The sequence below is a fragment of the Lolium rigidum genome, chromosome 3, assembly GCF_022539505.1.
Source record: "Lolium rigidum isolate FL_2022 chromosome 3, APGP_CSIRO_Lrig_0.1, whole genome shotgun sequence".
NCBI lineage: Eukaryota > Viridiplantae > Streptophyta > Magnoliopsida > Poales > Poaceae > Lolium > Lolium rigidum.
Window position 1 is genome coordinate 28,105,153 of NC_061510.1, and position 15,478 is coordinate 28,120,630.

Here is a 15,478-nt window from a genome sequence, read left to right on the forward strand (position 1 = left end):
GAATAGGAAATAAATACAGCTAGCATTTGATCATGCTTGCAGAAAAACACAATTGCTATTATTCATTCTTGTACCCCCATTCTTTGCGAAATATTTCATTGTATCTTCAGCCACTGGAAGCAAACATCTTAAGAATTCAGTCGCTCCTGCCTGCACAAAAATAAGAAAATGTGCAATATGTTATATTCTGCCAAGAAACAAAGATTAGTCATACCATCTTCTGCAGATGCAAAATGTCGTAGACGTGGCCACGTCCTGCACAGAGAGATAGAGGGGTCACGGCGATGCACCTGGCGGCAGATACATTTAGAAGAAGGGCATCGTCAGCGTCGGATCCTCCCATAGCCGATCTTTCTCGAGAGGGAGAGGAGGATACCCATGTCCTCCTCCGCGCCATTAGCCGTCTTGAGAAGGAGATTGGGCACATAACCCCTCCAGTCAGCTCCTCCCATTTCCCCACTGCCTCGGGAGGTAGAGGAGGGCGCCAATTACATCCTCCCCCCTAGGTAAGAGGTGGGCGCATCGTACTCCTCTCCTCCACGCCGTTGGACACCTCGAGAAGGAGTGAAGGATGCCTCGATGGCTGCCTCTCTACGCTTCTCGGCGGCCTAGAGGGAGAGGAAGGCGAGCCTCGTCCGGAGGGAGAGAAGGGTGATCTGATGGGCTTCCTCAGCACACGTCTCATCGGCCAGGGAGGAAGAAGATAACACCGGCCTCCGCTGGGAGGATACAGGCGGCGGTAATTGGGACGAACATGGTCGTTTCTATGTTTTATTTTGGTATGTCATAATGAGTATCGTGGAGTTTTCTGGACTGTTTAATGGTGGGGTCGCACCGCTTTGACTGGGATGGAAGGAAACTCGAAGAGTCCTGGATGGATATGAAGAAAGGAACGGCTCAGCCGGTTGCCGGTTGCCTTCCTGCCTGAAAAAAAAGGAAACACACGACCCACTTAGGCAAGAGATTTTACTGGGGGACACGCGTCAACTGATGATGGAAGCAAATCAAAGGAAATTAGGCATTCTACAGTGTCCAAATCAATATGGATGCACTAATCTGATCAACCTTTATATAGTGTATAATATAATGCGCCATACCAAGCGTGAATACAAACGTCCAAACGTAGTGTTGTACATGGTGTTCCAAGCATTTGGTCTCTCCCTTGCTAGGATTTTAGTAGTGTTATATCTATCCCTTTGGGATTCTGCTTAGTTGCTACTCTCTCTTGCAAGTGATTCTACTAAGAGCATCTCCAGTGGACCGACCCAAATCAATGACTCATATGGTCTGCTTCTGTCCGTTTGGGTCGTCCCGTGGACAGAATGTGTCTCGCGGTCCGGCTAGCCCGGACAGCACGCCTAACAGCACGACCCATTCGGTCCGCTAGCAATTTTGAATATCTAGCGAGTTGTCCAGTGCATTTCAAATAGAAACACAAAAACATAACAATTAGCAAGCACAATTTGTGGCAAGCATATGCCATTGCCTTTCAGGCAGCATCAACTAGTGGCAAGTTTCTCCCGAATTTGCAAAGTGAGACAATATCTTAGAATTTATCTAAAAAGTGGAAAGTTCACCCAAAAAGTGGCTACTTTCACCCACATGGTAATCATCTATGCCAATGTCATTCAATCATCGCGAGCAAGATCTTTTGCTTCTTCTCAATCCAAGTCCTTTGAACGTGATCGGAGATGGTGGCCAAGTCTGTGAGCATGATCCGGTTCTCCTCGGCCATGATCTTGGATTCGACCTCCAAGAGCCTAGACTTGGCCTTGGCATCCATGAGCCTTACCATGGCCTCGGCCTCGACGAGAATGGACTTCGCCCATGCCTCTTTCACCTCAAGAGCTCTCAGTTGAAGATCAACAAAGCTCTTGGTGGTTGCCTCTTCTCTTTGCACCGTCTCTCTTCCCTCTCGATGATGGCATGCACGCTTGTCATACTCGACTCGACGCTCCTCCACCGTCATATCCTTGGTGGCCTTCTTCGGCTTCGCCCGCTTCTTCCCGACGGTGGCCGTGGCAGGCGTGGCGGTGGAATCCATCGCTTCCGCTGGCTTTCCCGCCGACCAAATTTCTATGGAATTATTTTTGGAGGCAATGTGTGCGCCACTGGCGGGAGGGACCATGGTCTTCTAGGGAGGACAAGGGAGGATGCACTAATTGTCCAGCCCAAAGCATTAGCGTCTCAAATTTGGGGAACGGATGGATCGGTCCGCGCGAGTCAGTTCGTTTGGATCGCCCCACTAGAGCATGCGTGGCGTATCCGCATGTCCGCACAGACCGTTTCGGATAACCGAGGACCATCTAGATCAGCCTGCTGGAATGTCGTAAGGTCCTGTCGATCTCTCACAGGTGATTCTACCTCTATGTGGGTTGGTGGATCCGGACCAACTAGAGCCTACTGGATTTGCATCGTGTTTGCGTGTGTATTCGTTTTTCGATGTGTTCATCGCTGTTCGTGTCTATTTCGTGTCTATTCGTGAAGATCGGGCCACCTCCTGGAGGTTGCACCTCATCATAACCTCATTCTCAAATTTTTGAACTTCACATGGCGTTTGTGCCTCTGATGTTTTCTAAAAACTGCACTTCAGATGCTCCCTTTAATAAAACGTTTTGGCATGTTTGATGTTTCAGTGGTTTATTAAAATGTTCTACAAAAAGAGGTGGATGTGTCTTATGGGAGCATATACTCCCTTTATTTTCAAAGACATCGTAGACACATCTTACGGGAGCCCTAGGAGCACAATTGAATTCCCGGCCGACAGACCTATATCCACAACCTCAGTGAGTCAGTGTGCCAACCAATCAAGATCTACAACATTATGTTTGTTGTCCCTCTGCAATGCAAATCTAATGTGGGAGATTCGTGGACCCCAATCTCATCTCTTATATCCATGAAGAAATTACTCGATACGCACACATGGTGACCAGACATACGGCAGCTAAACTGTGCGAGCAAGGGGATAGACGGATGCAGATTCAGCGATGGGTGATAACATGCACGAGCACTACCTGGATGGAGAAGAGCGTAGGTAAGAACTGAACCCATGATTCTTCTCCAATATAATTCCTGTCGGGATAGAACTGAGGAGAATCGAACTGAACTGCAGCATGCTGTTCGGCGTGTGGCACGACGGCAGCAGCAGCAGGGTGTCCAGCGGCTACCACGACTCAAGCTCCCCGGATGCCTGGTACAGCTCCCCCATGGCATCGGCGGTGGCGGCTAGCAGCAGGAAAGTCGCCGTCCCGGCGGGCAGTTTCCGCGGCCGGAGGCTCAACGACAAGCTCTACGCCATCAGGAGCGTCGTCCCAAACATCACAAAGGTCAATCGTTCATCCTGCATATATATGCGTGCCTGTTTTGATTGTGAAATGTGCAAACTTGGGAAGACGCAGATGGACAAGGCGTCAATTGTCAAGGACGCCATCGAGTACGTACGGCAGCTGCAGGAGCAGGAACGACAGCTTCTCGCCGAGATGTCCATCCTCGAGTCAGCGGCGCCGGCGACGCACGGGCAGGTGCTTGCTACAGCAGAGCGCGGCGCCCAAGCTGTCGTCTTACCGGTTAGTTGCGCCCAACATGCCATGCCGCCGATGAAGAAAATGAGGAGCTTCATGTCATCCTCGACCGCCGCGACCCCGGCCTCCAACATGGTCACCACCTCGCGCCGGATCGAGGCTCTGGAGGTGAATGTGAACGTCCAACTTACAGATTCAACCAATAATTGTAATAACGACAAACAATCCGACGGCGATGCATGGTCCGATCTTGTCTGCTGCGTTTCCACCATCCATCGCCACGCGGCAGGGACAGTGACGACTCGGATCGATCTGATAAGTTACTTTTGGATGCAGGTGAAGGTGACGGGCGTTGGTGATAAGGTGTTGCTGGTGAGTGTCGCGTGCCGCCACCGAAAGGAGGCCATAGCCAAGGTGTGCCTCGCGTTCGACGGCCTCCGCCTTGACATCATCTCATCCAACGTCACATCAACATCCGGGACACTCAAGTACACCGCACTCGTGCAGGTAATTAACAGCATGATGTGTGTTTTACTCTCATGACCTATATTTGGAGCAAGAGCAAAGTCACAGGATTAAAGCAGGGTTAGTACTTAGAGCATCTCTTGCCGACCTCGGCTTGTTTGGGGTTTTGGATGAAAAAAAGGACTAGATATAACTTAAAACCGCAAATATTTTTTAGAGGGGGCGGTAAACACGGTCTCCCAACCTGAGGTGATCCTCATCCGTGCGAGCCGTTGGCACGAAGAATATTTCCCCTCCCCTTCGTTCCCACCTACCCGCCACCACGGCCGCAAATCCCCCCCCCCCCCCCCCCGCCCGACACGGCCCTTTCTCCCCTTGCTGCGCCTCTCTAGCTGCCGCCATGGCCGCTTCAAACGCGCCAAAGGTTGCTGACCAGATCACGTCTGTCGAACCGGCCACTCCAGCCGCCTGCATCTCGATAAGCTCCCGGGGTGACGGATCCGATGACGAGTGTGAGGAGATAGAGGTCGTGGTATTGGTCGATGGGGCGGTGCCGATGAAGGGTAAATAAGTGCGCACCTCAAACTACACCGACATCGAGGACACAACATTTATAAAGGCTTGGGAGGCGGTGTCGCTCGGTGTTGTGACCATCACCGATCAAACCGGGAAGAGCTATTGGCAAAGGACCGAAGACAAGTTCTGTTATGGTGCTGCTAGAGGGATGGCGCGAGAGGGCCAGCCGAGGGCCTTGCCCACGGCCGGTGGCAAGAGGGAAGGGATTTCCTTCTTAATTTTGCTTGATTAGATTGATACATCTCCTCTCCATATATAGAGAGGTTTACTTGACTCCCAAGCAAGGCTTACTTGACCCCTAAGCAAACCATAAAACTAACGGGCCCAGGCCCATGACGTACTCTAACAAGTTCTTTCAATTCATGCCGTGTCTCGCCTATACGCACGTACTGCTCGCTCCAATGTCGTTGGGACTTCATCAAGAATGCTTGTAGCCGATGGACCGGTTGCATTGAGCAAGTGAGGAATGCTGAGCAAGTGAGGAATGCCTCCATAGTGGCACCAATGTTGGCGATTGGACCGGTTTCATACTATGTATTGTGTGATTTTGCGTGTACATTGTTTCATCTTCATATGCTTATGCAGTGTTTTGCTTTTGCATTGAAGGATAGAATTGCAATGGAACGGTACAACCAAATGTCGGCTTCAAAAGGAAAACCTTTTTGATTCACCATTGCTTCGAGTTACTTGAGCATAGTGAAAAATTGAAGTTGAGAGAACAAGAAGCACCATCGGTGAGAGGGTCATTTGTCCAATTGGAAAATGATGAGCATGATGAGTTCACAACCAAGAAGAACAAGGAAAGGCCAGATGGCACCATCATGGCAAAAGATAGGATTAGAAAGCAAGCTGAGGCATCTACTTTGAGGGACAAGGTTGATGAGATGGTGAAGTCCAAGAAACATTTCTTCGACGAGACCTTGGAGGCAAAAATGGCGACGATGGAGAGGAAAAGCCAAGAGAAACAAGTGAAGTGGTTCCGAGAAGATGAGAAGCGCAAGGCCGATATGTAGGAGATAAGTGCAAGTGTGGACGCGAAGCGTGCCATGGCGGAGCTTATTGGGGAGGAGAACAAGACCATGACAATGGATCCATCCAACAAGGACGCCTTCACAAGAGAATGGTTGGAGATCAAGAGGATGGAGATCTTCCAAACGAGGAGAGAAATGGCGATGGTGCGTGCAACAGCTGCGGCTCGTCCAGCGGCTAGTGGCAGCGGTGGTGGTGGCAGCGGCGTGAACGGTGCGGTTTGATTATTCATCGATCGGCCTCTCGACTTCTCTTTTGGTTTACGACTAGTAGTGCGATGTGTTTAGCAGCTGATCGCGTAGATGAACAATGAATTTGGTGGTTTAAAAGATTGCTTAATGTTACATATTGTTGGATGTGTTCCAAAACATTTATAAAACCCTAATGTACGGTTTAGTTTGCAGAATTGGTGCGATTCTCCGCAGAGCAGACCCCGCATAGGCAAGCGGTGTAACCGCATGTTCGGGAATATGTGGTTATGCCGCTTGGCTATGTGGGGCCTGCTCTACGAGAGCTTTTTTTTATCCACAATTCACGATTTCCGTGGCATGCAAACACGCAAATGCGGATTACGGTTTGAGGATCTGCTAAAGATACCCTTACAATCATAATAAAGTTTTGAAAAAATTGTAGTCAACTTTGTAGAATTTACGATCAATGATTTCAAGAATTGATATTATCAAGATTATCTATGTGATTACTCTATTATTATATCTGTAGTGTCCTCTTCATAATATATTAGTCTTGTAATATACGGCCATGCGCATTCCCTTCGTTTCAGGGAAAAAAGAAACATACTAATGCAAACTTGAACATTCATAGCCATAATTATTAGATTCCAAAATACTACTCCACCCGTCCCATGAAATACAAGATATATTAGATGCCAAATACTTCAGAGTGAAATAAAGGAAGTTAAGATAAATTTCATGAAACGGAGGAAGTACATAGAATTGTCTTTAACTTTTCTCTTGCAAATTGAAAAATAATGCACTCTGCTATTGATTCTAGTCGTAATGTCTTGTAATTGCTAAGTTTTTTTTTTTTCACAGAAAGGGGAGATACGCCAAAGCGAAATGAAGGAAGTGATTGAGACTGCAATCGCCCAGGTTGATGCTATGAGTTACTAAGTAACCTTTGAATATTTAAACAATAAATCATGCATGTTTGTAAAAGCATTGCGAGTACAGACGATCGTGTACTCCGTAGTAACAGAACACTGTTGGGTGAAACTAAAAATAAATAGAAAAGTGCTCGCGCCATGTACGCTTGCAAAAAAAATGGTGCACAAATGTTCATTATTGTATTATATAAGCAGTAAATTGATAATGCTATATGCATCGATCGATCCACATACCGGCCGGGGTCTTTCCCCTTTATGAAGATCTTTTTATTAATACATTGGGCTATTAATTCTGAAATTTTATTGCATATTTCCTCTTCCTGTGCCAACGGAAGTCAAGCCGCGAAAGTGCGTTCTTGAGATCCTCCTTGTAGCCTGTACTGATGGAGTTGATGTGCTCGACGTCATGTGAGATAGTTACAAGGACCGGAAGCCTAGCAAGACCCGACTCGATCGGGGCCAGCGAGGTTATTCAGAGCTACTCTTCCCACGTCAAGGAGGCCTGACTCGATGGAAGAACACATTGGCACCATAGTGCTTAGCAAAGTGGACACCATTCCCGCGTCATGTTATGTTTTCAAGGTGGAGAGTACAACACCTACAATGGACACTACGAGCGTGTTTGGTAGCCTGGGGCTCCTGGGAACATGGCCCTGGCGGGCCTGCCCCATCCAAAACGAACTTTGGGTCATGTTCTTCATTTTTTTGGGTAGCTTATCATGCCACTATTTGCATGGAGTGGACAACTATCCCTTCTTGGTTATGTACGTTGCATACAAGTCGGTTTAGATCGAATGATGCAAATCAATCATGTTTGGTTTTATACATGAGGTTTCTCTGGTAACCTCTTACGTTGGAGTGGTAAGGTTACTCAACAATTGGTAACTGAATACTAACCGCTACAAATATTCAGTTTATCAAAAGGGGTGGTAATAGGCAAACCACCCTAACTAATAGTTACCATAATGGCCAATGCAGCACGAGTAAAGTAATTATAGCTTTAATCAAAGCATTGTCCAGCTCCCACAATATTATAGACCATGGATCAACTTTAATCAAGTCCCACCTAATGGAGCGATATCAGACCACCTCCTAAAATATACATGATCTTCACCATCGGTAGAATCTTGATGAGCAACACTAATCAAAGTGCTTGCGTAGCCAGGTTCTAACCAGACCCTCCTCTCAGTTCATGTCATCTTCGCATAGTCGCCACCTTTAGTTGTGTTGTCATCGAGGTAGTCTATTACCTTGAACAACAAGGATGTATCAAAGAGTTGGCCCTGATTAACGTACTTAGGTGTGAATATTGATAGCTTGAAATTTAGCACTATTTTAGTGAGATTTTTAAGTATACTATTACTTATATTATCACTTATTTCATGCTCCAGCTAGATACATGTATGCCTATTTTACATACTTACGAGTTCTTGTTCATTTTCATATGAGCTTCGCATATTTAGTAGTTTTAGTAGAATCTTATCATGTTTCCCATTTCTTTGACATGCATTCAGGTGTTATTGGAAACTAGATGATACCCGCGCGTTGCTGCAGAACTTATATCTTCTATTCTTTTATAAAAAAACTGAAAGTACAACGTACATTATTTGAACAGAGAGATATAGATGATATCGAAAATATCTGAAGCAATATTGATATTTTCATATGTAATGTTAACTGAATACATGAATAGATGGTGCAGACATAGACTTTGCATAAACATAAATTCAATGTTTCCCTGCAGTCAAGCTAACATGTAAAAACACTGAAACAGTTGTATATAGCATATAAAAAGTACTCTGCTAGCCTGGACTGACTTCAAAAAAGAAAACTGAACTCATTTGGGCCCAAATGTTGAACCGCTGACTTAACCATGCCGAACTAATGAAAATATGGTCATATGGAAATGGAAAAAAGATTTTAGAGGGGACTCCATCAAGAATCTTAGCAGTCCCATATACTTGACTAAGAGATCAGTCTTGCAGGATCCCAAAATACGTAATGTTCAGTGCTCTGTTAGTTCAGGGAATAATTCTGCACCGGAAAAAAAGATTTCCCTGCCTAAGCCAAACTGCACGCACTGGTATCCACAAAGCTGATTGGTATGGTTGGTTAGTGGGCACGAAGCAATGACCATGTAAAAACACTCACCATTTTGACAACTTAAATGTTCAGACCATATATTTGAGATCTGAGCCAAAACAAAACAAAGAACTTTTTTTTTATGCAAACAAAACAAAGAACTTTATATAATGAAGTTGTACCAGTACATTAGTAGCACTTACGGTGGTAACCCTGATCCCTGAAGGGCCGGAAGGGTCATCTACATAATTGCTTGGGTAGAACTAACGAAAAATAAACAGAAAAGAGGCTTAACGCAAAGGAGCACTCAAGACATCTCCCGTTCATAGAAGTGGAACCTGAGGTTCGACCAAGGGGTGAACAATTATCCATACGAAATAATTTACATGACGCCGCATCCAGGTGACCTGATCAGCGTTGTCTGCAGAAGTTCAGATCGCCTTCTAACTCCAGCATAGTAGCAAGCTTCCATTGTAATTAGTACAAAAGCGATATAACCTGCAAATAAATCGTTGGTATTTTGGAGAGCTTGAAAGAAAACTGGGAGAGAATAACAGAAATCGAAACTGCCTCCGGCGATGATTGGCTGCCCCCATGTTACCTAGCCTGTTGTCAGCAATGTTCTTGACATCCAATCCAAGTGCCTCTCGCCTCCGATGGTCCTAGAGAACTGTCTCTCGCATGAACTGGCGGACATCGGCAGTGCTCTAGACACGGCATCATCCACCTGGCACCTGCGGCGTGATATTCAATGTAAATTAAAATTAAGAGTAAGAGAATAAGAGATGAGAACTTGATCTGTACCAATGCCAGTAGTACGTACTCTGTAATATCCAATCAACTCGGTGGGGAAAAACGTCAAGCAGCTTTCGAGCCGGGCAGGAGCGCAACCTGAAAAACTGAGAAACATAGGCAGCCCGGATTAGAAAAGAAAGGAGAGTAGAGGCCGGCGCCAGACATGGCGACGGGAGTGTAGGCGGGCGCGGTCGATGTCATGGTTTTAAAGGCGTCCAGGCGTCCCAAGGCGAGGGGGGGCGCCTCAACGCCTAGGCGTTCAAGGCGCGTTGCAAGGCGACGCCTTTGAGGCTTGCCAAGGCGTTGGGGGGGAAGCAAGGCACCAGCTAGGTAGGGATGGGCAGATGAACTAACCTGGAATTTGCTGGCCACATAGCATCCATATTTTCCATCCTTTTCCCCATTTCTTCTTTCCACAACAGAAATCTGCATAAAACATGCAATCTATGGTTAGAACTTGTCTTAACAGACCACCATAGGTAAAAGAACAGAGAGTAAATGAGCATCCAAATGCAAAAAAAGATAACAAACAGGCAAACAGTGCATTACATATTACATGACAAATGGTCCAGAACATAAATAGGTCTAGTGGTAGTGTAGTACACAACCAGGGAACACAATAAATTAGGTTCACAACAACATAAAATAGGTTCTACTTCCACATAACACAATAAAATCATAAGCAAGGCTGGCACTCTCAATCCCAAGTCTCAAAAGTGATCATCGAAGTCATCCATGGTAGCATTTTGGTTCTCATCATCTTGGTCAGCACTAGTTGGGTCTTCATCATCATCGGTCACATCCACATCATCTTCAACATAGTCGGAATCATCATCCTCTCCATTGGGCTCACTTGAGCGTTGTACCTGGTCATCTTCTTGATCATCTGACTCATATGATGGTGTTGGAGCAGGCCTTTTGCGCTGCCTTTGGTACTGGATGTTGGCATTTGAGGGACCCCTTCCCATGGTTGCACTTGCACCTCTAGGAAAATTGCGGCCTTGCAGCGATGAACTTGCACCAACAGCCTCATCAACAAGCTCCCATGAAATGTCATCGGGACACCCTCTAGCACCTTGGGGTGGAGGCATTGTTGGGTCAACCCACTCATTGCCCCAATCAAAATCATCAATGATTAGAGGGTCATAGCTTTTGTCACCAATCTTCTCACGCCTCTTTTGAAACCTATCCATGTTCTTCCGGTTGTATGAAACAAAAACATTGTCATTCAAGATTCGGTGTTGTAACCGATTCCTTTTCTTGGTATGGATCTACAAATAGCAAATAGAGCAATAGAATGAATAAATAAATTGCTGCAATTACTTGCTCATGCTGAAATAAAGACAAAGAAGTTACTCACAAATTCAAATGCACTCCAATTCCTCTCACAACCGGATGATGATGCACAAAGACTAACAATCCTCTTTGCAAACCTTTGTAGGTCAATGGCTCGACCACCATATGAACTCCACCAATCAACTACAATAGGAAAAACACACTTGCATTAGGAGTTTGTACATAGAATAACATGCAAAAATTAACTTGCTTGTTGCTGAAATTAGCTTGAGTTCACTTACGAGGGTTTCTTTTGCCCATGTTTTCGATGGCCATCACATTAGAAAAACCTTGTCGCTTGTCCTCATAGAGAACGACTTGTGCATCAATCTTGTTTCGAGTGGGCACATCAGCTACCATTTTTGCAAGGACATCATTGAAACAACTTCTTAGCTCACCAACAAGTTCATCATCACCACTCTCTTTAATAGAGAAGTATTTTCCAGGGTTCAAAAACAAAGCATCCCCATACAATGGATGATCCATTTGAGTCTCCCAACGTTTGTCAATAATGGTCATGACCATCTTGAGCAAACCTTGCTTGTTTTGTTGAGGAAAAGCTTGTCTTATCTTATCCTTTGCAGCCGTCATTAGTGCAATATTTCTGGCATGGCAGGAAGCTCATCACCATCTGCAATCCTAAGCACTCGAAGTAGTGGACTTGTAACTCTAATGCAGTCCTCAGCTGCATGCCACCATTCCGCTGAAAGAACAATGTCTTGCACATTCAAACCGGCTGTAGTTTTGGCCAATTTGTTTGCAACCCACTCCCTACTTGTAAATAGACTCCTCAAAGCTTGCTTGTGCTTGACCAAACTCTTAAGAGCAAGACATGATGTGGCAAAGCGAGTGGCTGCGGGTCTCACAAGATCCTCGTTGCCGGTTGCCTTCCTCATTAGAGCAAGAAGTCTTCCATGCCTATAGATGAAAGTAGTGACTCGTCTACCACGTGCAATTGGCTTCTTAAATGCTTTTAGCTTCCCTATATCTTCCAACATTAGGTCCAGGCAATGGCATGCACATGGACTCCAATAAAGTGTAGGAATCCTCTCCATTAGAATCTTGCCCGCTGCCTTGTAGTTAGCACCATTACCGGTGACAACTTGGACAACATTCTCTTTTCCAACACCTTCAATTCTCTTCTCAAGCAAATCTGCTATCATCCGAGCATCTTGGCATTCAATTGATGCATCAACCGACTCCAAGAAGTAAGTTCCCATTGGGCTGTTTACAAGAAAGTTGATTAAGTGGCGTCCCCTTCTATCCGACCATCCATCTGACATTAGTGTGCAGCCATATTGCTTCCATGCTGCCTCGTGCTCCGCTCTCAAGAGTTTTGTTTCATTCACACAATCCCTAAGCAATGGCTCCCGCAGCTTGTAAGGGGAAGGAGGCTTGTAACCCGAGCCACATTGACAAGATGCTTCTATTGCAATTTGAAATTGTCTAGAACTTGCAACATTGAAAGGTATGCCACACTCATAGAAGAACAATGCCCACTACATATCCACATAGTGCAACTCTGCCTCCATTTTTGTGCTTGACTCCATGCTGCTTTGAGAACGCCCGGAGCGTCTTTCATCAACAATATCCTCAGGTTTTCTCCTAAGCATTGAAGCAACTGACTTAGTTGCAACAGATTGAACCTTCTTGCTGCTGATTTTCACAGCAAAGGCTCTCTTGTTTCTTTTGGCAGCTATCCCTGAACTTTCTCTTGTAGTGGAGGCTGTTGTTGTTGCTGTCCCTGCTGCATCTACCTCCACACCATCATCATCTGGCAGTGGTTGGTTTCTCCTATTCTTCTCCAAATACTCATACATCTCTCTCTTGAGTTGTGTGCTAGCCCTTGGACAGCCTAATGCATCTCCACCAGTGCCAGCAAGATGTTCCTTATGCCTTTTGATCCCTCCCTGAGTTACCTTGCCACAGAGATTGCACTTAACAATATTGCTATTGCCAGGTGTCACCATATAGCCATAGTTCCAGCCCGGATCAGTTGTCCTCCGTGGCCTGCGTTCTGGATCTTTCATTGGATCGTATTCCCCATCAGCCATTGTGACACTACAATCAAGGAGTCAAGGACAAACAACACTTAAATTAATGATAAAGAGCATCCACTGATGAAATACTCTACTTTAATCACAACATCCAGCAGCTAACAAGGACAAGTGGACAACAAAAGCTACTAATTTAATCAGCAATTCAGCATCCACTACTATAATCACAGCAGCAGCTACCAAGGACAAGAGGCACTAAATTATTCAGAGGCAGGCAGCTAACTACTACTACTATATCACAGGCAAAGCAGGCAGCAGAAGTGCAGCACATAGCCAGGGGAGGAGAAGTTGTACACTACCAAGGCACGAACAACAGAACATGCAGAATAGAGCAAAGCAAGCTGCTGCACAGGGGGAGGAGAAGGTGTACCAGTGGGAGGAGTTGCCAGAAGCTTGGCCACAAGCTTGGCCGGAGTTGGGGAGGCCAGCAGATGGGGGAGCAGCAGCAGATCTGGCCGGAGCTGGGGAGGACGTGTGAGAGGAGCTCACTCCTCTCTCTCTTCTCTCCAGATAGTTTTTCCTGGTCAGTTCCCCTCTATTTTCCCTCTCTTTCCCCTTTAGATGGCATCTTTCCCTCCCAGCCAGCCAGATTCCAGTTTTCCCTCCCGCCAAAAATTTCGTTTCCCGCCCAAATGACATAGGCGTCCAGATTCTTGCAAAGCGGCCATTTTTGCGCCTTTGGTCGCCTTTGGACGCTTCAGAGACGCCTCTGGACGCCTTGGACAGAAAACAAAGGCGAGATCGACGCCTTGCCCTCCTGGAGCGCTCTGACGCTTAAGCGTCGCTTAGGCGACGCCTAGGCGACGCCTTTAAAACCATGGTCGATGTAGATGGCAGCACGGGGGTAGTTATGTAAGATGGAGGGCGGGGCGGCTCATCCCTGGCTAAAACGGACTGTTTCTACTCCATGAATGCAGGATTGCATCAAGCAGTTTCATGAGCATTATGGAGGAGGCCACAGGTCGCGGAAGCGGAAGCGGATGAGATGGTGCGTCGATTGCCATTTCTCTCTCTTCAAAACAACCGTCATCCAGTCGATGCGACATGGCTTCCCGACTCCCGAGCCCAGATAGGAAGTGCGGAGAGACGTTCTGGCGTGGTAGTAAGCGAGGTGATACGCATTGCGCAAGCCTAGAAAAAAAGAGATGACGTGGACGCATGAGAGGCTAGAAAAATCACGTAGTGGGAATATACTATTTAGAGATAAAAGATAAATGCAACCAATGAAGGATAACATGGTGGCATGATTTTAGGAGAAGAGAAAACTGAACTCATGTAACCGAACGTGTGCAGAATCGTGCAGTTTTTTTTCTTTTGATTAGGTGGCAAATTATCTTAGGTGGCAAGCTATGATTGGTTGGAGGTAGATGATGAGGTGGATACCTTGCATGTGCAGGAAAATGGGATCACCTATTAAGAATAGAAAGATCATGGAAAAAAGGAGCAAAAGGGAGCAAAAGGGACAAAGAGGGCACAATGTGGGAGAATTACAGGCACCAGACTTAGCCATATGAGGTGTGGGAAAAATGTGATATTTTCCAACATCTTATATTTAAAGTCTAAGGCCATGGTGCTGTAACCCTCGTCCATACGAGTTCAACGAGCCGAAGAACACCCACATCGGAGTTCGTATGAAGAAATGGCGTCCAGAATACGAAAGCAACAGTAACTTTAGCGACCATCAGTGCGGGCAGACCCGTCCGTACCGTACGGTCGTACTGGGCTCCGTCGGGTCCGTTTCGTCAAATGGAACAACATTTTTGAAGTCCCGATGGGCATATTCGGCTCCAGTCTCCATCGGTTCGCAAAACCGACCTTCAACGCTATATAAAGAGGGGAGGGGTGATGCCTACGGGTGCTTCTATTCTTGTAGACAGTGTTGGGCCTCCAAGAGCAGAGGTTTGTAGAACAGCAGCAAGTTTCCCTTAAGTGGATCACCCAAGGTTTATCGATCTCATGGAGGAAGAGGTCAAAGATATCCCTCTCATGCAACCACTGCAACCACAAAGCAAGAAGTCTCTTGTGTCCCCAACACACCTAATAGGTGCACTAGTTCGGCGAAGAGATAGTGAAATACAGGTGGTATAAATAAGTATGAGCAAGTGGCAACGGCACCGGAAAAGTGCTTTGCCCGGGACGAGTAAACAAGCAGTAGTAACGCAGCAGTAGTAACGCAAGTAAAACGATGAAACAAGCGAGCGATAGCGATATTTAGGAACAAGGCCTAGGGATTACACTTTCACTAGTGGACACTCTCAACATTGATCGCATAATAAATAACTCTTTCTCATATGTGCTACATACACTCTTTTGTTGGATGACAAACACCGGTCGTTGTGTAGGGCTACAAGAGCACCTCAATGCCGGAGTTAACAAGCTCCACAACATTCGATGTTCATATTTAAATAACCTTAGAGCATAATAGATCATTGTAAAATAAACCAAGAACTAACATAGCGCACACACTGTCCACATTACACTATGAAGGAGGAATA

At 46.1% G+C, this 15,478-nt stretch overlaps 2 protein-coding genes across 3 annotated transcripts; one reads left to right on the top strand and one right to left on the bottom strand.

Annotated features, from left to right (window-relative positions):
* The first annotated feature begins 2,934 nt into the window (after positions 1–2,934).
* LOC124695314 (transcription factor BHLH6-like) lies at positions 2,935–6,818 on the top strand. 2 transcript variants are annotated; one of them, XM_047228170.1, is made up of 5 exons: positions 2,935–3,034; positions 3,113–3,326; positions 3,393–3,689; positions 3,858–4,028; positions 6,644–6,818. In XM_047228170.1, exons 1-5 carry the CDS (start codon positions 2,988–2,990, stop codon positions 6,719–6,721), a joined length of 807 nt encoding a protein of 268 aa, XP_047084126.1. In that variant the 5' UTR covers positions 2,935–2,987; the 3' UTR covers positions 6,722–6,818. The 2 variants fall into 2 exon arrangements, with proteins under 2 accessions (XP_047084126.1, XP_047084127.1); XM_047228171.1 differs by having other exon boundaries at positions 3,399–3,689.
* Positions 6,819–10,301: 3,483 nt separating this feature from the next.
* LOC124694560 lies at positions 10,302–11,517 on the bottom strand. Its single transcript, XM_047227531.1, has 3 exons — positions 11,169–11,517; positions 10,952–11,070; positions 10,302–10,862 (listed from the first exon to the last, which is right to left on the bottom strand). Exons 1-3 carry the CDS (start codon positions 11,515–11,517, stop codon positions 10,302–10,304), a joined length of 1,029 nt encoding a protein of 342 aa, XP_047083487.1.
* Positions 11,518–15,478: the final 3,961 nt, after the last annotated feature.

Bases quoted from the DNA above. Each gene is read 5' to 3' on its own strand.
- LOC124694560 (XM_047227531.1), bottom strand. From the start codon at position 11,517: ATGACGGCTGCAAAGGATAAGATAAGACAAGCTTTTCCTCAACAAAAC. The intron at 11,071-11,168 runs GTAAGTGAACTC...TTCCTATTGTAG, and splicing joins CATGGGCAAAAGAAACCCTC to TTGATTGGTGGAGTTCATAT. The intron at 10,863-10,951 runs GTGAGTAACTTC...TGCTATTTGTAG, and splicing joins ATTGGAGTGCATTTGAATTT to ATCCATACCAAGAAAAGGAA.
- LOC124695314 (XM_047228170.1), top strand. From the start codon at position 2,988: ATGGGTGATAACATGCACGAGCACTACCTGGATGGAGAAGAGCGTAG. The intron at 3,327-3,392 runs GTCAATCGTTCA...AAACTTGGGAAG, and splicing joins TCGTCCCAAACATCACAAAG to ACGCAGATGGACAAGGCGTC. The intron at 4,029-6,643 runs GTAATTAACAGC...TTTTTTTCACAG, and splicing joins AGTACACCGCACTCGTGCAG to AAAGGGGAGATACGCCAAAG.